The sequence below is a fragment of the Nuphar pumila genome, chromosome 4 (genome assembly GCF_984573655.1).
Source record: "Nuphar pumila chromosome 4, dmNupPumi1.hap1.1, whole genome shotgun sequence".
Classification (NCBI taxonomy): Eukaryota; Viridiplantae; Streptophyta; class Magnoliopsida; order Nymphaeales; family Nymphaeaceae; genus Nuphar; species Nuphar pumila.
Genome location: NC_143252.1, coordinates 123,301,626 through 123,325,096, shown reverse-complemented (window position 1 = coordinate 123,325,096; position 23,471 = coordinate 123,301,626). Strand labels below are relative to the sequence as shown.

At 36.0% G+C, this 23,471-nt stretch overlaps 1 protein-coding gene and 1 long non-coding RNA gene across 2 annotated transcripts; one reads left to right on the top strand and one right to left on the bottom strand.

Moving 5' to 3' along the window:
* The first annotated feature begins 845 nt into the window (after positions 1 to 845).
* On the top strand, positions 846 to 1,452 carry LOC149840886 (uncharacterized). Its single transcript, XR_016431609.1, has 3 exons — positions 846 to 932; positions 1,025 to 1,086; positions 1,183 to 1,452. It is a non-coding gene; the product is annotated as an uncharacterized LOC149840886 (long non-coding RNA).
* Positions 1,453 to 22,018: 20,566 nt separating this feature from the next.
* On the bottom strand, positions 22,019 to 23,235 carry LOC149840885 (uncharacterized). Its single transcript, XM_090005155.1, has 2 exons — positions 23,152 to 23,235; positions 22,019 to 22,855 (listed from the first exon to the last, which is right to left on the bottom strand). Exons 1-2 carry the CDS (start codon positions 23,233 to 23,235, stop codon positions 22,019 to 22,021), a joined length of 921 nt encoding a protein of 306 aa, XP_089861281.1.
* Positions 23,236 to 23,471: the final 236 nt, after the last annotated feature.

Here is a 23,471-nt window from a genome sequence, read left to right as displayed (position 1 = left end):
ACCATGCTAAATACATCTATGTGGTTAGATGTATCATTTAGTGGCTAGATCCATACAAACAAGAGTTACCACCATATGGTATCATGGTACAAAACCATCACATATATATATATATATATATATATATATATATATATATATATATATATATATATATATATATATATATATATATATATATATATATATATATATATATATGGGTGCTTCTATGGTGGTACTGTACAGCCATAGCTTATGGTGGTAAATAGTTGGTTTACATGGATCTAAGCTTTAAAAGAAAAATCTAATAGCTGAATCATGTTTAGCATATTCTATTTATTATTTTTGTGTCAAAGTTGACTTGAATATGATGTTTTATACCAAACCAACCCTATTTTTCATGAATTGCCAGTCATTCATTTTCACCATCTAAAAAATGAAATCTTATGGCATATTAAATATGATAAAACTTTCTAATATACGAAACACATCTTACAATTAGTTTTACCATTTGGTGGCTAGATCTATGCAAACAAGAGTGTACCACTGTGAATCATATATATATATATATATATATATATATATATATATATAGAGAGAGAGAGAGAGAGAGAGAGAGAGAGAGAGAGAGGATTTTGTTTGGCCATGACATTGTTGAAGCAGTTCTCATGTATTAGAAACACAACTCGTAATATCTTTTTCTGCAGTATCTACATGCCAAGCTTAAAATTCATTCTCTATCCATTGCTAACCAATGTGCCTCATAGATGACACCAAAAACTATTTATGACTACCATTTTGTCCATGATGTATATTCTGTTTGCATAAAACAACTACAATATCTCTTCTTGTTTCTTTTGCAGATAAGCGGAGCAACCATGTTCAATATTTCTTTGCTGACCTCGGATGCATGGGCTGTTCTAATTCGCATTTTTAAATTTCACCAGAAGGTTGGCTCCCACAAGTCCATGGTCCATTTCGTCTGAAAATTATAGCATTATCTTAGTAGCCTACCTTTAACTATGCAAATCATGCTCTGCAGGTTGACTGGATGTATTTCCTTGCATTCTTTCTAGTTAGTCTTGGGATAATAATTTACTCATGGTATATCATCATCCATTTGATTATCCTCCTTTGAAAGACCTATCTGTTGCATATTTGTTGAGGAGCATATTGATGATAATTGTGTTATTCATACAGGGCTTCAAGAAACAAAGACAAGAAAGCAGCAGAGGATGGTCGAATCAACAGCTCACGACACAGTGGAAGGGATGAGGAGTTTGGGCATCAAAGGGCAGATAATTTTGACCAACAACCTACTGTTGCAATGTCAAAATATTAACTAGCATCATCTCATCATCCGTTCATATCTACGGTTGCTTATTGTGAAGCTTTTCTTTTCTTTTTTTTTTACATAAAGTTGTGTAAAGACCACGATGACAGAAAAAAACAAAAACACCAAGATTGTGCAAGCTGACTGTTCTTATGTGAACTTTCGTTGTTTATAAATAGTTCCCCCCTCCACCCATCCCACCTTTTCGTGCTAAACTCCATCACCACATTCACTTTTTCTCTATGTTGGAGTTCTACATGAAACGAGAGTGAAGGTTCAGTGCTTCTCCCTCAAAAATTATATGCTTATTCAAACAAGCCAGTTTGAACCAGCTCAAGTATGGTCATGATGAAGCAGCAGAGATTCTGCCTTGAGCTCATATCTAGTCAAAATAAGCCAAGCTTGAGCATCGCAAGCTCAGCTTGTTTAGGTCCTTTACCCGCCCTTTGCACCAAAATTATCACCATACCAATGAATGACATTAACCAACGGGGGCTTAGCTTGTTTGGTAGGAGCAGCATGCTCATCAGATCATTTTTCCAAGACAAGAAAAACTACATTTTGGGAGACAATGCTGTACAAGTGAACCAGCATGTTTCCAAAGCGCCATTTTCTCAATTTCCATGGTGCATATATTCCAGGCAAACATGAGGCTAGGACAGTGCCTTTCAGAAACCGATATAGTTAAAAGATAGCAGCGGGAATGAAAAGGTAACTCCCATATCCACAATGGTTTCTCTCTCTACTGCTATAAAAAAAATTGAGTTTTAGCTAGGCATCCCTCTTGCTAAATTATGCACAATTTACCAACTTTAAAATGAAAAATGCATGATATGATTATATATAATATTCTCGATGACCATGTTGTGAACAGAATCACAGCAGTAAGCATGTGAAGGCACGAATGGTACATCTATTCTGCATCATTATGGAGAGCTAAGGCAACCTGCCTTAGATGATGATCATGATAACTCCAGTTATACACAGAATTATAACATGAAATCCAGCTGAAATTTTGACATGAAATTCAAAGTTGAAATGGTCGATGTTATCTTTCTAAACAGTATGGTTACTTTGTTAATGTGCATCTGCCATTACTCATTTAGCCTGCAAAAAAAACAGTATGTTACTGTTAAAATAAATCTCTCTCTCTCTCTCTCTCTCTCTCTCTCTATATATATATATATATATATATATATATATATATATATATATATATATATATATATATATATAGTAAAAAATATATATAAATACCTTTGTAGTTAGTCATAACCTATATGGGTATTTTGGTCTTTTTGTTGGATCTATAAATAAAATAGTCCACTAAGGACTATATTGTAATTGTCTTTTTAATTTTTTATTTTCTTTTCATTTTGGTTTGACCAATGCCTTTTTGGGCAACTCATAGAGCCCTTGGGAGCCACCCCAATAGTCACAAATATGACTGCAGCAGGCTCCCAAGAGCTCTATGCCCCTAAAAAAAAGAATCTAGCAAGAATGGACGAGATACAAAAGACACTCTGTAATGTCCATAAAAAATCAAACCTTTTAAAACTTTCTCAAACCCAAATTTTTGGAAAAAATCTAAAACTTTTTTATTTGTTATAGAGTTTTGTATAATTGCCAAAAGTAATATGTCAACGAGTTCATCTAATGACCATGTTTCAACCGTTCCAAATACTAGACGACCCACCTGAGCATAAGCGCGAGTATATGCTTCCCAGTATTAGATTCAATACAGAATAATTCATAAATATAACTCGATTGAGGTTATTACTTCAAGGATCCTCAGACGTAGAAAAATACAGAATATGAAATTTATTTAGGATTTAAGATAATTGAGGAGTTACGTAAGATTTAAATTTTTTAAATCATAAGCACAACCATTGTATAAGTGAAAAAAACAAAATTCAAAAATATTCTTGTTAAAAAATATTACAATTCTTCAAAAAAAAAGATCTAGACATAAAAGAGCTAAATTATTATAAGTTTATAACCATTAAAAATTGTTTGGATCTTTCAAGGATCGTAATAAGTAAGAGTGGATCCTTTAACCGCACAACAACTCACACTTCGCTTCAGTCCTTCACGAGGTTATCTGTAATGTTGTGGGACACCAACCCTTGATTGTGGAAAACCCAAAACAAACTTGAAGAATATATTACGTTAATCATGCTCGTAACCAAAATTAACGTAATTGTTAATGTAATTCAGGCAAAACCATCGAATTATGCATTTCTACACTTAATTTTTTAAAGATGCACTACACTATGATTTTTATGCAATAAAATGTTTAAACACACTAGATTAATACTAGACAACAAGAATCTATATTCAATAAATTTAGTTTAGGAATCCTATCTTTGCGATTTGACCAAAATATGTAGCAGACCTCAAAAATCCATCGCCCTGCGAAACAACAACGATTTGCCGATTAGGCAAATCAACGAACACTTGATTTGCGATGCACAACACCAAGCAAAGCGCGACAAAATAATTGAGCAGTGTGTTTCCACTGGTCCACACAATATCAATGCACACCCGCCATGATTGCACAAAAATCGAGGTACATGATTTCTAAGAAATATCAAAATTTCCTAGAAAACTACCCTAAAAAGAAGGAAATCCATAAAGGAGGAGGTGATACCAATGAAAACTAGATTGTTGCTGACGGCCGAGGTGCTGCTGCTGCAGGGCATGATTCTCAATCAGGCACGCAAAACGAGGAAACCAAAAATAAATAAAAAATCAACAAAAATAACTCTGATTCTAAAAAATAAGAACACTATAGGGATGAAAATTACTCAGCACGCTGATGGGATGAAAACTAGTCCAACATCCTGGGCACAGATCCCAATAAAGGGAAACACACATAAAAAAACAAAGAACTCTTGTCTGGGTAGATCGACTGGTGTGGAAATACCAAAAAAACTCAAGAATTTTAGAAGAAATAGTGGATAGGGTAGGAATATCTTAAGAAACAAGGGGAAAACACTGGCAGGGAAAAAATTTTGGCCATTACCAGACAAAGTGGTATGGTCCTTCCAAACCAAGAATGGACGGCAAACAGGGGTCGTCTTCCCTGCGCAATGGCATCCTAGCAGATTCTCGGTCCTAAAAAATAAAATAAAAATAAAATATAAAATCAGGGAAGATGAATGAGATGGGGAAGGAGATGGATTTACCTCACACGCTGATGCTGGGTCGGCAAAACAGAACAGAGGCGAAGAGATGATGGCTGGTAACACCCAGATAGCGTCGTTGCTCAGGCGGCAGAGGGAAGCCCTATTCGGCTAAGGCTTGGATCGTGGAAGGCATAAGAAAAATGTGGCCTAGGACGTAGTAGGTCGCGCTGCCTCCTTGCCAGAAAAACAGACAGAGAGGAGAGGGCAGCAGCCACGTAGTGGCTAGGGTTGGTCTCCGGCGAACCACAAAACTCAGGGAAAAATGGGCAGCATCTGGTCTCCGGCCAAAGATTAGGTTGGGTTTTCCCAGGCGGCGGCGACATCGCTGGGTCGTGACCTGGCCTCCAACAGTGTGGTGGTGGTGGAAGAGTTGCAAGGGTGAGAGATAAATGAGGGAAGAGGGAGAAGACATACATACATATGCGATGACTTGTATGTCTTGAATGCATATGGATTATGCTTTATGAAGTGAGTTAAGGTTGAATATAATATTAAGTGATAAAATACTTTTAAACGCTTTATGTTCGAATGCTTGAAATGAATGACTTACGTAATGTTGTTTTCTTGCTTATCACTTTATGATTGATGAATAATACATCACGTCTTTACCTTTAAATGCTTGATATGTTTTTTTTAAGTTTGAGTTTGGGTTGCTCTTTCAGACTTTAGCGAGTCTGACCCCATTTTATGGGAGATAGGTAAAACAGGTAAAGTATGATGAGTAGTTTAAGCGAATGACTAGTTGAGCTGCATCCTCGAGGGTTCACTATTACCTTACGATCTTGGTAGACATGATATTTTTGTTTAAGTAATTGATCATGTAGAGACTGAACCATTGTTTTTATACTCTAATTTAAAATTGAATTAAAACTCTTTATACTTCAGTCTTACATTGTACATGGTGTAAAATGTGTATATCCAGTATATTTTGATTTGATTGTTATCTTTAGTACAATCCCGCCCAAAGTCTTAATTGTTTTTAAAAAAAATCGTTTCTACATTATAAGATCTAATTTACTTATATATATATATATAAATTTTGGTCTCCAATTTCAATATTTGAATTTTAAAAAGGTTAGATTTTTAAGAGACATTATACACTCTTACTCAAATATCGAAGACACTTCAACTTCTCAAATCATCTTCTACTTTGAATGTCGCCATTGCATCTTCTTCCTTACCTTAAAGTATGTGGATTCTTGAATCAGGTACCTCTTTTCATATGACCCCTTATAAGAATACTCTTTCTGAAGTTTGCACTTATTGTACTTCATCTTATGATTCAACCACCGATGAAACTTCTTTAAAAATAAATAGTATTGAAACTCTTGATTCTAAAAATTATCAAAATTTTTTTGTTCCAAAAGTAAATTTAAATCTATTTTTCGTATCTCAAAATTTTGACCATGATTGAAAAACTTTCTACTTATCTAAATATTGCTCTGTGCAATATCTCGAGTCAGAAAAGCTGATTGGGCAAGACCATAGGAGAGGTGATTTTTACCTCATGAATTTTTTGATACTTTTAACCAAGTCATTTTGTAATTATGTACAAGACAAAGATATTGACACTTGACATAAGAGACTTGGGCATCCTAGTTTTTTTAAGATGCATCTCTTTTCTTTTTTGAAAAATATTTTTAATGAAAAAGATATATCTTATAAACATTATATTTTTAGAAAAATAAAAGTTATTCTCCTTTCTCATAGATCTTTTGTTTCTACTCGACCTTTTGAATTGGTGAGTTCGGATGTATGAGGTCCTTCACCGATCATATCAAAAGAAGGTTACTCTTATTATGTTATTTTTTGTGGATGATTTTACTAGATACACATGAGTGTATGTTCTAAATCTCAAATCTAACATGTTCGCTTTCTTTAAAGAGTTTCACATAATGATTAAAAATAAAATTTTTAGTAACATATCTATACTTAGGTTGGCTTCGAGAGGGAAGTATATGTCAAATAACTTTCAAAATTATTTAAAATAAAATAAAATTTGTCATCAAAGATCTTGCCCTAAAACTCTTCAACAAAATGGGTTAGCGAAAAGAGAACATATATATAGTAGAAACCACTAGAACCCTTCTCATTTATAAGAACATTCTAAAAAAAATTTGGGCCAAAACCATTTTAACTTCAACTTAATAAATAGAACACCTTATTCTTTAAAAATGTCTCCCTATTTGAAAAACTTTGTAAAATGACTCTCAATTTTAAAAGACTAAGATTTTTTTTTGTTGCAAGTGTTATATACTTATAAAAATGATAAACTTTCTCCAAAAGCCATTGAACGTGTTTTCTTAGGATATGAGAAAAATAAAAAAGTGTATCATTGTTTTGACCCAATAAACAACAAATTCTATGTTTCTAAAGATGCCACCTTCCTTAAAAATAAAAATGGATTTAATAACCAAGGAACTAAAGAAGAAAATGACTATTTTTTATTTGATCTAATGCCAAGGCATGATGAGTCTTACTCTATTGATGTGATTGACTTTTGTTTGGTTGATAACTCTAGTATTGAACATCCAGTTGTGGATGAAGTTAGTTATCAACATAAAAGTTTAAATGAAAATACATTTAATGATATGCATATATATACTCAGGGTAGTTAAGGTGACCATCAATGTGATTTTGACAAGTTCTCCCAAAACATACCCCTAGTAGAATCTCAACTTAGGAGATCTAACTGAATCACTAATGCTTTTTGTAGATTTGTATCATATGACACTTTTTCTCTAAATTTTAGAGTATGTTTAATAACTCTCTACTCTTATTATGAACCATCTAATTATCATGAAGCCAAACAATATCTTCATTGGATTAAGGCAATGAAATTAGAATTTAATGCTCTTAGGAAAACAAATATATGGAAAATATTTGATCTTCCTCTAGGCTATAAATCTATAGGATGTAGATGGGTGTTTAAAGCCAAAACTAAAAGTGACAGATCATTATAAATGTATAAAGTAAGATTAATTGCTAAAGGATATACCCAAGAATATGAAATAGATTGTGACAAAACCTTTGCCCTCGTTGCAAGAATGACTAGTATTCACATCCTAAATGTCATTGTCTTTATCCAAAAATAACATATCTATCAATTAGATGTTAAAAATGCTATTTTAAATGGAGAACTTGGTGAGAAAGTATACATGGACCCTCTTCCGAAGTTAATATAAAAAAAAAACTAAAAAAAGCCTTATATGGTCTTAAACAAGCCCCAAGGGCTTCATATGATAAATTTAATGATGTTTTAATTATTTTGAGATTTACCTCTTGTTATATTGACACCGTTTTTTTTGTCAAGAAAATAGGTACAAAAATTGTAATTCTTCTTTTATATGTTGATGATATGATCATTAAAGGAAATGACAAAGGATTTATTGAAATTAGATTTGTTTTAAAGAAAAATTTTGATATGTCTAACTTGGGGTATTTGAGATAATTTTTAGGAACTGAGGTTGCCTATTCACCCAAATGGTATATCCTCTCTCAGATGAAATTGGCTGCTGACATATATGATAGGCCAGGAGTTTCTAATAAAAAGAAGGTGGAGACCCCAGAAGTCATTAATGCCAAATTAAAACTTGAAGATGGTATAATGTTTGAAGATCCTACTCCATATCGCCAATTGATTAGATCCCTCACCTACCTCTCTATCACTCAACCTGATATTGCTCATGTGATCCACACAACAAGTTAGTTTCAGCATGCTCCTAACTTAGTGCATATGGTTTCAGTTATGAGAATTGTTTGTTATATTAAAATACAATATCGAATGGGCTTTTTTTATCCTCTTCTTCATACTCAGATTTAATTGTTTATATTGATGCAAATTAAGGTGGTAACCCAAATAATAGAATCTCAATAACTGTTTTTTGTATTTTTTAGGAGATTCATTAATTTCTTGAAAGACAATAAAATGCCTCATTATCTTCAATTGTGGTAGAATATCGAGCAATGACTACAACTAAAATAGAGCTCGTATGGCTAAGGACTCTGCTTCAAGACATGCGAATTTTCATCTCCCAACCTTCAAACATGTGTTGTGACAACAAAAGCGTCATTTATGTTGCAAGAAATCACACCTTTCATGAAAAAAATTATTGAGCATCTGAAAGGAATTATTGAGTTATCGTACGTCACCATGGAGTACCAACTTGCATATTTTTTTACCAAAGCTCTTGCTTGCACCTCAATTTCTCTTTCTTCTCAACAAACTTTCGGTGATCTCACCGTAAGTTTGAGAAGGATGTTAAAATAAATAATTAAAATGTATATATATATATATATATATATATATACATCTATGTATGTATATATATTATATACATATATAGTAAAATATATATGTATACCTTTATAATTAGTCATAACTTATAAGAGTATTTTGGGTTTTTTGTTGGATTTATATATAGGATAGTCCACTAGAAAGTATATTGTAATTATCTTTTTAATTTTTAATTTTCTTTTTTGTTTGGTTTGACCAAGGCCTTTTTGGGCAACTCATAGAGCCCTTAGGAGCCACCCAAACGGTCACAAATATGACCATTGGGGGGCTCCCAACAGCTCTACAGGAGCCCTCCCTTGGTCTCACTTTTGCGTATAAACAGAGGGGATTGGACCCTCTTTATTTCATTTTTTTCTCCAACTATCTCAATAAAGCCTATTATTTTTTATGTTTGTCTTTGACTTAGCCTTATTAGAACTTTTGTGCTTATAAAAATTATTGTCTTTATGTGTTTGACTCAGCTTTATTAGCACTTTGTGCTTATTTTCTTGTATTTGGCTCTTTGTAAGCCTTACTAGCACTTTTTTGTACTGTCTTCTTGTGCATTGCCTCAGGGCTCTTGTATAATCCCTTAGTAAATTGTTTTGTGCTTGTGCACTTGTGTTTCATTACAGTTACAATAACAACAGCTACTTTCAAAACTTGTAATATTCTGAGCAGCAGATAAATCACGCTCCGCACATAAAAGTTGGCAAGAATATTTCTGCCTTTCAGCGCAAAACAAATGCAAACGGTTGATAAAGATGATGTGGATAATGAAGGACCAGTTGGCTCAGAGGTCAACCTTGCAAATTTTGGCAAGTACATTGTATGATGTGATGCAGGAAACAGGGTTAGCATATGATAGTCGCAACTCATCAACTTAGAGATTCACCCTTTCAGACTAGTGCCGTGCATCCCAGATCGTATTCCCTTAAATTTCTAGTCCTATTGAAAACTTCATAAAGATGACCATATCCCTACATCCACAGCTGTATCCATGTGAGACAGATGGCATCCCTTACCATCTCCTGTCCGTGGCAGGAACCGAACAAAACAGAAAGTTGTCCTGAAGTGGGATCTCTATTCCAATTCGACCTGTTGCAGCTAAACCGTCAGGTTCAAGAATGAAAATCAAACGATATGTTTTTCAGGATCATTTAAATAGACAAGAAACGTGCATATGATCAAAGTGTAATGGAACAACATTAGGTAATATCCAATATCTTGGGCATTTGAGATATTCAAGTCCAACAGTAAATAAAGATTACCATTACCTAAAAATTTTGAACAAAGGTAGAGAAGCAACAAACATCACATTGCAACCATAACAAAAAGCTTTCTCATCTATGAAACTGTACTTGACAACAACAATAAAAACCCAAGGGATGCACGGATGAAGACATCAAGTAATTCATATCTACTTAAAACATTTCCACCCTACAAATCTTCGACCAGCTTTGAAGGTAGCTCCCATGCTTTTCCTTTTTACCATTAGTTTACCAAAGCTTGAGGTGAGATTTGATTTTTGTACACATTTTATTTTATAATAAAAGTATCAACTTTTTTAACAAATATCATATTTGTCATGTTTTTGTGTTTTTTTCGAGTGTTGGTGGTGCTTCACACCATCAACCCCACCTTTCTTTTAGGATCCGCGTACTAAGTACATGCACTCACAAGCTGAAGACCCACAAGTGAAGATTTCAAGTTCTTGGTGTAGTCGAAACCTGCTCAACAGAAAAAAGGAAATGTGTTCAGCCGTGCAAAGCAAACCCCACAATGCTCAAATTTGGATCTAGTTTTTGGACCATTTTCTATTCTTTTTTTTTTGAAAATCTATCTTTTTGCTTTAAAAAATTTAGGATCTACAGAATGATGATCATGGTGAGACCATTCATCTAGACTCCAAAATCAAATTTTTTGAGAAATTAGTGTTGCGAGGTTAGTAGTTTGAAATGCATTTTTGTTTTTCGGATATTGGATCTACTTTGAATCTAAAATCCAGTGTCCTGTCGTACACGGACTTGTCATGTTGACAGAGTCATATCTCTCTATATGTACGTCATTTTTCAATGTTCTAGGGCTCATTAGAAAATGAACATTTGGATCTACTGTTCTCATCTTTGGCATGAGTTCGGATTTTGAATCTAGGGCCTCCAAAAATGTATGGAAACAAAGAAAACAATCAATTTTCTAATTGTTTTCTACAAAGCAATCTTTGTTACTAGATCTGTATCTCAAAGATCCTATATATAAAACCTTATTTTTATAGTCATTCAAAATTTGAGATATAGACCTAATTGTTTTATGTTTTGGGTCAGAACTGAAAACCCCTCCAGGGTCGTCGTTTATAAGTTTCAAAATCAGAATAGAAACATGTCTTGCATACTATAACAACTGAATAATCTATCTTTCAGAGGTTGTTTCTCTCTAACTATTAATTAGATAAGGGTGATCTTGGTGGATGTTGGAAAGTTGACAACCTATCTTGTTTTGTTATTTTTACTATTTTCTTGTATTTTTTGGCTCAAGTGGCCAAAAAACACCGGTTTGTCTTTTGCTTTAGGAATGTTGTCGGGGCTCATTTATTTTTTAAGCAAAACAAGTGTCTTTGAAAAAATATTTCAGTCTAGTTTCTCTGTTCTTTTTTTGTTTTTTCATAATCCTTCATTTTCGGTGTCCAAAATCAGTGACAAAGTCTGTCACAAATATTGAATTTCGAAAGAATCTGGCAAAAACTTTAGTTTTGGATCGGATCTTCATTTTCGAGTCCCAAGATCCCCCAATCTCATTACTCACCTACTATCTATTTCTAGTTCTTGTGTGCAAGTGTGCTGCATTTGGATCTAGATAAGCTTTTTTGGATAAAGGTTTCTCTTTGGATCCAATATCTGATCCATTTAGGAGTCTAGTTTCTCCTGAGAAAATAATTTTCTTTAAAAACTTGGTGTTTTTTGTGTATTTTATTTTCTTGCTTTTTATGTTAACCCTTGGTAGACTTGGTGTTTATTTGCTTGTTTTAGCATTAGAAAAATATAATTTAGAAATCCTTTTTGGAAAAACTGCATGTCACTTAGATTTTCTTAGGAAAAATTATTAACCTCCAACTAGTTAGGATTGCATTTTTGTGTGAGACCTTATTTGCTTAGCCTTTGCTCTCTCTCTTTTTATCCTCATTTTCTTAGGACTTTGATTGTAGAACCATTATTTTCCTGTTTAGTTTTTCAAAACCCTCTATCTTGTCTCATATTTTTGATCTTTTGATCCTCCAACTAGTACCAGAAGCCATCAACTTGGGTATATCAGTGATGGACCAAAAATTCACTCGCAGGTATTAAGAGTCATAACTCAGGTATATAGTGAAAGGCCTGGTAAGAAGAAATCTCTATCTATTAGATCCCATTTGAAGTGACTTTGTGGATTCGTGGAGCACTCAAAGAGACCTAATAAACCTAGTTTTTAAAAAGTTTGATTAGTGTGATATATGATTTGTATGGACTCTTGTTTGTTAGTAGACCTCAAACTATAGATCAGAAAAAAGATTCTACGAATTTTCTTAAGAACTTGAACATATCTGAACTGGGACAGGGTCTCGAGAACCCTAACTCATATATCAAACTTGAGTCTATGACTCAAGATCTACCTAGAAACACTAAAAGGAAACCTAGGGGAACCAAAGAGTCGTGGGGCCTGTTGGTCGAAACCTTGCTTCGAGGAATGGGGCTGGTTCTTTTGTCTGGAGGGAATTATTTCGATCATCACATTGAGGAATAGACAGATCCATAATAAGAAGAAGAGATCCAATATGAAGAGTTGGACAAGGGAAAAGGGGTAGCCCAAGAATTTTCAGGAAGATTCATTTTGGAAGAAGTGAAAATTTTTAATGCAACTCTGAGATTATTGATACTAGAGATGCAATAAAAGTTTTTGGAGAACAAAGCCAAGTTGACGAATTATAAACAAGTTCACAAATAAAAAGGTCAGAGTGTGCCGATCAAAAAGTTCCAGTTCATAAGTATTCTAGAGACAATAGTCTCAATGATTAAGATCATATTGTCTCACTCTAAAGAGTATAAAGAGCAAGTCTAAAATCTAGAAGAAGAGTTGAGGAATGTGACCTGACAAATGAAGAGAACCAAGGGAAAAAGGAGGCCTTACAAGATCCACGACTTTGTTTTAAGTCAGGATACAAAACTTTTGGGTCTCAGCTCTAAAAAGTTCGTTAAGTTCAAGGAAATCAAGAATTCTTTGAATCACCTTACTTTGTTCTTGAAAGCATGTTCAAATTGTTTAAAAATTGACCAGGCACTAATTCAATAGTTCTTGAGGAGCCTTGAGGGCGAAGCTTTGTCTTGGTTTTCTACCTTGGATGTTCATCATATCACAACTTAGTTTCTACCAGGCACTAAAAATTGACCAGGCACTAATTCGAGTTCGGTTCTCGTGGCTGTTTACAACTTAGTTTCTTTCTTTATTCATCTTGTTCTTCTTTGTTGAAGTTTTGGTTTCGTGTGTCGAGTTGCAGAAAGAGGGAAGGGGAGTACCGGAGCGGTGGTCTAAGGAATCATCGGCGTGCATTACAGGAGCTTATCGACGAATTGAAGTTGATCTGCAATGTATTTTCTCTTCTTCTTAGTCATTGTGTTTGCTTTGATTGTCTCTATTTTGAGTCTCATTTCACGTTGCTTTTTTGTGAGAATAAACGACTGTTTAGTGGCCTTTTAAGTATTGACTTATGTTTAATTTGCTTCGATCATCTTAGTTTCTAAGTGTTGAGGGAGTGTTATCGCATTTGCATTTGCTATCTTGATGTATTTTTGTGCATCATGCGGTTTAGTAAGCCTTTTTTTTGATCGAGAAGTGCGTTGGTGCTAGCAAGAAGTGAATCAATGTATCATTAGAAATTAGAAAGCTGATCTAATGAAGTTTCTCGAAGAATAAGAAAAAAAGGGAAGATGGGTGAAAGGAGATTTATTTATTGACCTTGACTTGAATCTCAAAATAAACCTTGACAGCCAATTTCTGCCACCTGTGTTATCTAAAGTTTTCTTCCAAAATCTGTACCTTTTCTGTTAACACCCAAATATACCCGAGTTTGCACAATTGGCAGCATGACGTGACTGGAGCTTGATTTTTTAGGTTCGAATCCTAGTCAATGTATCTCAGTTCAAAGTAATTTATCAGCGTATTACGGATTTCCTGTTCATAGGATCAGCATGGTAAGATAAGGAGTGTTCATGTGCATCCTTGTGCCTGTCCAGAAGCATTCTGATGGGCGTTCCTAGATTGGTAGAACATGTCAGAGATTCTCACATCTCTTGTTAGTATTGTTACCGTAAACGAACCTCGATAGGATGCTTAAGATAGCACAAATAATAACTAATCACTAGCATTTGCAGATCAATTCTTACATGGTATTGCTGTAGATAACAAAAAGATTCATGTAGTAAGGCATCTCTATCCAGAGTGGAAATGATTAACAGCAATATTTTTCACCGATATGTTACCGGCAAAAAATGGTTTCTATTGATCAATAACTACGATATTTATAGGTTGCCGTTAAAGGATGAACCAATACCAGTGAAGAACCTCATGGGGACTGAGAAAGTAATAGCGACAAGGTAGTTTATAACAGCGAGGCTGTTTTAACGACGAAACACTCCGATAACAATAAGATCTCTGGCTCGCCGTTATAGGCTACCTATACGTTGTAACATCCTTTCTTGCTATTATAACCTATAATGGCCAACATTAACTCACCGTTGTAAGCTACCTATAGGTTGTGCTCGGAACTTTAGCTCATTTGGACTTGTAAATAAGTCCAAATTTAGCCAGGGACTCTTCATGTTTAATGTGACATGCTCGACATTCAGCTCGATCGCTTGGCTCAAATAGGCTCATAAAGATTAAAGATGTATTAATTCTTTTTATAGGTTGTGCATCGATCATATGCTAATAAACTGGTTTGTAGACGCAACTTAGCTGCAAGAGGTTGGTAATATAATTCTTTTCTTTATCATTATATATATATATATATATATATATATATAAAAAAACAAAAGCTTGGGAGTTCAGTTCACATCTCCTTGTCCTTCTGAAAAAAAAAAAAACTTTTTCAAATGAGACAGCTGAAGCTCAACGCACGCTCGTCACGGGTCGAGCTTGAGCTCAAGCTCGAGCTTGTAGTGAGCCAAAATAAGTCAAGCTGTATTGAATAACAAAAAAATGGCGCTTTTGGTTCATTATCAACCCCACTTCCTGCTTACATCTAAAGATCATTCCCGCTCCCCACTAGCTCTTCAGGAAGGCAATGCAGTTCCTAGTTAATTTTCTTCCCATTTTCTCCGCACCCGAATCTGAACACACCCTAAGGGTGCGTTTGTGTAAAACGGAAGGGGTATCTGCACCACAATCCCGGCAGATTGCCCTTCTGCGGTAACGAAATCGGAACCCCCCTCCTGCGCGGGAATGGTTTCCATGGAAACAAGGTGGATCCCGTTGATTTTCGGGGCCTCCTTCCACGCTGAAGGAGGTTATACCGTTTGTGTGGAAAATGCATGGAACACACTGCATTTCCAGGGAAATCCTCAGGTTTTTGCGACATGCAAACGAGCCCTAAAAGTAAAAACATTAAGGGTGTTACAGGCATTTTAGAATAATAGCTGTAGTTAGTAGCTATACATTTTCCCTTTCTTTATGAGCCAACCAATTGGAGACCATGATTGTATGCATGGAATATCTCACCACTGCAAGGGAACGTGAGGAAAGCATTTTTACAAGCCCAAGGGGATGAGTCTTGGGGAAAACAAAAAATGGGATCGAAAGAAAACCCCAATCCTAGAAATGAGAGTCTGATGTTGGGTTGAAGGGTGACCAAAGACCATCTGACTGCATTCACGTGAAAGCGTCTTAGAACTCCAAACACGAAGTTTGGTGCTTGTTATCTAAGAAGGGTTCCATGTATTGATGTTGCGCCGGTGGGGTGGTCCAAAACTGAGGTAGCCAAGCTGTTTGTAATGGATCGCTCAATTTGGATAGAGCATTATTGTTGGTGATATAATTTCTAGGAAGCACGTGATCTTTTGAAACTTAGCCGCCACGGGGAGACCGGATAGGCCGCATTTTATCTCTCTCTCTCTCTCTCTCACACACACACATATATATATATAATTGATAAGCTACATGTCACATCAAATTTACCATTCACACATTACACTAATGCTATGTTTCATGGCTTGTCACTTATTAGATCGAAACCAACAAACAAAATAGATAGAACACATGTTTTGTCTTATTTATAACAAATGTACTCCATCCAACATTTGTTTTGGTCGTACACAAAAGCTATGTTCTTTATATTAGTTGTTTGATTTATATTGTGCGGATAATTTAGATACACATGGATAATGGTTAGATAACTTCATTTTGGATCATATGACCCTATTCACTCCACCATTATCCATATTTTGACATGTTTATTATGGATTTTAGCCTTGAATATGGATCTCAAATTAGATTCAAATATGAAAAAATATAAAACTTATGTATAAATCATATTTTTGGTATACAAATGTTATAATTAGTATCATATTGAGATCCAATTATGCACGTATGTCAAAATCATGGATTTTTGTCCTGAATATAGATGTCGAATTAAATCCAAATACAAATACAATATAAAATTTATGTAAAACAAATACACAACCATATTTTTGATATACAAATGTTATAATTGGTATTATATTGAATCCAATTACAAACGTATGTTAAAAAATCATGAATTTTTATCCCAAATATGGTTATTGAATTGAATTCATATATATACATTAAAAAATAAACCTGCTCACACAATCATTCACTTCATCCATTAAAAAATGAACCTACTCACACAATTATTCGTTTCATTAATTCAAAAATGAATATGCTTATACATAAATTTATTTTATTCATTAAAAAATAAATATGCTCATACAATCATTCATTTCATCTATTAAAAAATGAACTAGATTACAAAATCATTCATTTCTTTCATTCATTCTATCTGTCTAGACTCAGCTTAGTTCTGAACTCTAGCCGAGCCGAGCTTTACTTGAGTTCTAAAAAAAAAGATTAAACATTTTGAAGAGGTGGGATTTGATCCCCCAACCTATATTGTAAAATGTGTATGAATGCCCCTAGGCTGGTCATTTTTTACTATTATGACAAAAAAAATATACATGTTCTAAAAACACAGGCTAGGTTATTGTAAAACGTGAAAAGTTATACTAGCAGCAGATTCAATATTGTGACCTTTTGAAGAAAAGTCAAAAGCCTGCCCGTTGGATTAACACTGACTGTTGTTTATACCTTTGCAAACATATTGTATATATATACTATTTTTACGAGCTTAATCAAGCTTTATGGAGTTAGTGGCTTGATCGGCTCATTTATGTAGATCGAGCCTGCACTTGTGTACAAGCTCGACTCATTTACTTTTACAGATGAGCTCAAGTCAAGCTTAAACAAGCCGAGCTCGACCTAGCTTGGTTCATTGTGCATCCCTACCCTTGAGCATACATTTTTTAGTTTTTTTTATTGGGGAGGAACCCTCACCGAGAACTGGTTCACTTAATGGGTCTGCCCCCCACTGGGAGGAGTCACTGACACTCAAGTCCTTGTGGAACCCACCAGTTAAACTGTTAAAAGCACCGGCACACCCGGTGGGAGTCAAACCCTCAAACCCGGGACGAAAGGGTTCCAGGTTCACAGAATGGGATGCTCGAGTACAGACACTCACAATTCTCATAACCACATGGTCGCATCTAAGGTGGGCTAGTTCCCATGATTCTTGTCATCTTTTATACTTGTAAAAATTGGATCGAAGATTTGTACACAGGGGATTAAGATTATGTTAGTTGGTGTTCCTTTTCAGAAGGATGTGCACATAGGTTTGGCTTACGGGCTGTCAATGGGACGTGTTTGATCCAACCATACCCTTAACCCATGCAGATCCTCTAGGCATATTGGATCATATTTTTTTCTTATAAGGAGTTGGACACTATCTTGGTGGTGATCGGACCAAGGTCCTGACCTAATGTGTAACAATTATCTATAAACTTGGGGAAAGTTGTGGATTTACCCTGATAAGGTCAGACTTTGTTATGCAAGCTGAGTCAGACTTTGGACTAAAAGCAGCTTGATTATAATGAGCAACATAGCTGGAGGAATTATGCAATCAGCCTGTGATCTTGACCATTTTACTTCATGAAATGGGTGGAGTATGAATGATTGGATCACTCAATGGGCCCATGGCGCTGACCATGATATGAGTCCAAACTTCAGCCTAAACTTTACTGGTACCTCTTCTCGGGCCCATCTGCAATTTTCTTATGAAGGTTCAGGTTTTTGTATTAGGATGAAACTTTTGAGACCTAGTGAAAGCAGATCAGGTCATATTGCATATAACCGATTTATTGGTCTTGTTTAATCCCTACCACACATCTTACTTGATGGAGATGTGTACACGATTCTCAAGGGTGTAACAGTTACCAAGTGAGATGTATTATCCGCTCCATATCCAACACATTAATTAGATTTCATCCAAGATAAGTCAATTGAACCGATCAGAGTCGTCGTGCCTCAGCTGGACGTTATCGATACACCAAATAACTCCAAATGAATTGATAAGAGACGTTGAGCCTGGGCAGGATTATCGTGATCCCAATCAGGGATCGTATCTAACTGCAGACAAAAGGAAAACCAACATTTTCTATCCAAGTATACGAGCTCTCTACAAAATGTAATGGCCTTGCCCAAAACTGCAATTAAGATTGAAGAGCCTCTATCGTGGACGTAGGTGCTCACTGCCGAACCACGTTAAAACCTGGCGTGTCGACCTTCTATCTCTCTCTCTCTCTCTCTCTCTCTCTCTCTCTCTCTCTCTCTAACTCATCTCTCCTTCGCCAACGGGTTGTAAACTAGTTTATGGTATCAGATACGATTCATTCCCTATGGATTCCTCGACACAACCTACCTCCTAGGACAAGTTCTCATACACAGCAACATTAAATTTTGTGAATTTCATCTCGCTGAAATTGACCCACAATAACTCTTCCATGGAGAACCCAAGTCTTGGGCCTGATTGGAGACAGGACCTTTAAGGGTTCATCGACAACGACGTCATCATCCCAGATCAGTTCGTGATTAATGCTAATGGGATTCAGTCTGAAACGACCGAATATATCGCCTGAAGGAAATCCAATCACCTGCTCAAAGGTTGGATTACTAGCACACTATATGAAGATGTGCTCGGATTCGTAGTCGGGCTTGACATTGCTGCCCAAGTTTGGTCAACTCTCGAAGAAGTGTTTGCTTTAGATTCTCAAGAACGAAAGTGCTACTTCTTTAAAAAGTTGTAGACCTTTTGTATTTCTTTGTGACTTATATTGTAAAGTTGTATCTAGAGTGTGCTTTGCTTTTGTTGAGTCTAATGTAAGCTGCCTGATTCAGTTGAATCAATATCCCGAAGGGGCAGCCCATATATATACTTGAATTGTAATGTGCCTGTAGGCAAAATTATGAATGAATCAAATGCGTTGAGCTTTTTTTTGTTCACCCTCATTGTGATTGCTTTCTTTGATTGCAAATTTTTTTTCTCTTGCACTCTGATTACAAGCTTTTGCGACTGTCAAGCGAGCAATAAATAGGCTTGCGACGGTGAAGAAGGATCGTCACGCCGCGCTAGCCTATTGAAGAAAATAGGCCCGTGACAAGTGCTACAAGAACCCGTTCTCATGCTGGGGAAGGAACTCCGGAGTCGGTGTCGGCCAGCGCATTGACAAGCTACTATTTGTGAGAAAAACATCATGGTGCTCTATCAAAACTTGCGTAACACCAAGGGCAAGACAATTGTTGGAGCTGAGGAGATGGGTTCACTTCAGGGTCAGGAGCAAATGACTGCAACTGTCAATAAGCTAGTGAAAGATGTGACTTCTTACGAAAAAGTGATTTTACTCGCAGTTAAATCATTCAGTAAACTGAATGATGCGGTGGTAAGCCTGTAAGAGCAGATGATCTTGTTGAAAAAATAGGTTACTTCGTTGACGACAACAGTGACCGACTTGCAGACTGAAGTAGGAGAACTTCAGTTGAAGAACCACACGTTGCAGCGGACAGTGACCCTAAATGGGGAAATTGGTAAGAGGTCATCAAGGATTAATGTGCCAAGACCAACAAAGTTTAATGATTCTCGAGACAGTAAGGCCATTGAAAACTTTTTGTTACAAGTAGAAGACTACTTGGATATTCAGAATGTGCCGCTTGAAGATCTCATGATTAAGGCTACAACAACTCTATTTGCAAGAATTTCAAGAATTTCTTTTTTGCATATGAATAGGGTTTTCTAAAGTCCTAGATATTCTGAAAGATCCCATTCTGGAATTCACCAAACATAACATTCCTGAGAATCCCAAGGATCGGAGAATTTTTCAGCTTCACGAACAGTGACCGACTTGCAGACTGAAGTAGGAGAACTTCAGTTGAAGAACCACACGTTGCAGCGGACAGTGACCCTAAATGGGGAAATTGGTAAGAGGTCATCAAGGATTAATGTGCCAAGACCAAAAAAGTTTAATGATTCTCGAGACAGTAAGGCCATTGAAAACTTTTTGTTACAAGTAGAAGACTACTTGGATATTCAGAATGTGCCGCTTGAAGATCTCATGATTAAGGCTACAACAACTCTATTTGCAAGAATTTCAAGAATTTCTTTTTTGCATATGAATAGGGTTTTCTAAAGTCCTAGATATTCTGAAAGATCCCATTCTGAAATTCACCAAACATAACATTCCTGAGAATCCCAAGGATCGGAGAATTTTTCAGCTTCACGACCAGTTTTCAAATGATTCCAAGAGGAAAAAAAAGAATCTGATTACCGACAAGTCGATACTTGAATTATCCTTGTTGACTAGCTCCTTGGATGATCCTCTAGCCCTCTCTCGGAACCTACAGCTATCTTATTAGTTATTACTGCGTAACAACCTACTCCAAGATGGCCATCAGGCAATGTCACATTCATAAAGCTATAGTGTACAACATGCTATCCACACAGAGTGCTTGTTAATAATAGATAATTAGAGTGTCTGCATACATGACACAGGAGGAAAATTTGGAGTAACTACATCAAACAGCCTTAAGATGCATTGCTTAGAAAGGCAAACATTGTAAGCAATCGCCACCTAAAGGACTTGCAACCAACTATTGGTTTGAGAGCAAAAACTTGATTACTGACTATGGCAGCGTCTCTTGTTTAAGCTTTAAACTGGAAATAAATAGTTGAATCATACAAGTTGTCATGCAAAAAGATGACATGGAAAGGGAAGTTTCAGTGACATTTAAAGAAAGAAAAAACCAAAGGTGAAATGTCATGGAGCCAGGAAACAATCAAGGATCTCATTAGTTCTGAAGGAAACCAGTCCACATAACAGGAGACATGTCTATCTGTTACCCTTATTTCTATTTCATTTCAAAAGACAGCTCCTCCAGAACCGAAAGCATCAGAAAGCATGATTTCTGCTTTAGATAATCCATGTGAAAGAATTCCCAATTCATTACGATTGCGGCTAGACAGCCTTTGCATTTTGAAAAAGAAGAAAACAATGAGTTCTCATTTTTTGACCAAACATACCAGTGCAAAAATTTATACACTGCAACTGAAGAGACACAACAGAAAACATTAAACAAGAGCCAAGCAAAATAAAATGTAAAAAGTACAGACGTGGAAAGGCAACATGCACAGAATAAGTAAAACATGGCCGTAATGCAACAAATATTGGTCATGAAATAAAAATGCACAGGCTTAGACAAGTTTTATAAGTTTACAGAAAGGGAACAAATCAAAAATTAAAAAGGCAAGGTGAGAGAATAAGCAACTTCTTTGTTCAACAAACTCCAGATAAGATCTGCAAGTTTAGTGAAAAATACAACAATCGGCTAATCAACATGGATACTAAATATTCAATATTAGGAGTCTCGTAGACTGATCACAGTATGACCAAAGTACATAGCGCATTTTCCTGGTTCAAAATAGGATTATTTCTCCAAACTAGCAATTCTAAATGAATCCCAATTGAACTTTCATTTCAAATTACGTTTTAAAGTACATACTCTGTGATCAACAAGAGAGAGGCACATCTTACAACTCATAGTGTAGTGCGTAAGGAGTCTATGGTTCGATTTCGATCTAGAAGAATTGCACACCTAAGCCACTGCATGATTTCCAGCCTGTTTGGATACAAATTCTTCAATCTGCTTAGCCCTTTCTCTCATTAGCTTAATTAAATGTTCAGATATATCTCGAATCTGTTTCGGCAACCATCTCTCCAATCTATCTAACCACTGCCCCAGTGTAATCTTTTCCATAACCTTGCTCGAACCGAATGCACCAGACTGCTCACCACCAAGCTTCTCCTCAACCACATCCCGGATTATGGATTTTTGCACACCCGAGACACTAACCACCACATCATTATCCATCTTACTGGGCTCCTCAGCCTCCATACTCAGTCCGGTTGAAACCTGTTTCGTACCAACATTGATAGAACCCAAATCATTCTTCGGAACCTTAGCGCTCTTCACACCAACATCGATCGAGTCATTCTTCAGAACCTTTGTGCTCCTCGCGGCTGCTCTGCGCTTGGGGTTCCTCCTGACCACAATTCCAGGGAAGAGATCCTCTGCAACAATGACATCATCAACTTCCTCCGACTCCAAGGCTCGAACAAACAGGGTCGACCTCGCACCAATCTTGATCACATCACCATCCTTAACAGCACAGGGCTTCTGTGAAGGAATCTGCACATCGTTTAGTATCGTCCCGTTCGAAGTGCCCAAATCCAGGACCACCCACTTACCATCCCTGAATTCGACGACCAAATGGTACTGCGAAATCACCGGATCTTTGATTGAGAATGTGTTCCCTTTCACGTACCTCCCAACCCCAATTTGCGAGTCTTGATTACACTCTACAATCGCCCCCTTTCGAGGACCCTTCTCCACAATTAGCTTCAAGGTGCTATTTTTCATCTTATTTACAATCTTTGATGAATATAAGAGACCCAAGTTGTCGGAACCGCAAATAATTGAAGGGGGAGAAAAATTTTACAGGAAACGGAATGGAAGAGAGGAAAAAGAGAGAAATCCCTCACCTTGATGGGAGCTAAGAAACAGAGAGACCCAAACTTTCTCTATCTCTCCCTCATTAACGATTAGAATATAGGAGGACGAAATTCTCGAAGGAGATCGGATATATATATATATATATATATATATATATATATATATATATATATATATATATATATATATAGAGAGAGAGAGAGAGAGAGAGAGACCATCTTCAAACCTTTCACGTCCACATCCTTGATGGCCACCTCTGCCTCATCCTCTACCAGCATAATTTTGATCAAAGACACCATTTCAGTATCCTTTATTTTTTACTTGAGCTTGGAAGGTCTGCTCTACACTCTTTTCAGTTGACCTATTCATTCTTCCTTCGTGAGCCAAAAGATTCCTTCACGAGCCAAAAGAGAACCAATAATTGGTTAATGGAATAAGCAGTCGGATCCTTAGACTCCTCTATCGTTGTTACCATATGATCAATTTTGGATGGTAAACTCCTCAAGACTTTTTCTACAGCCTTCTGGTCACTGAT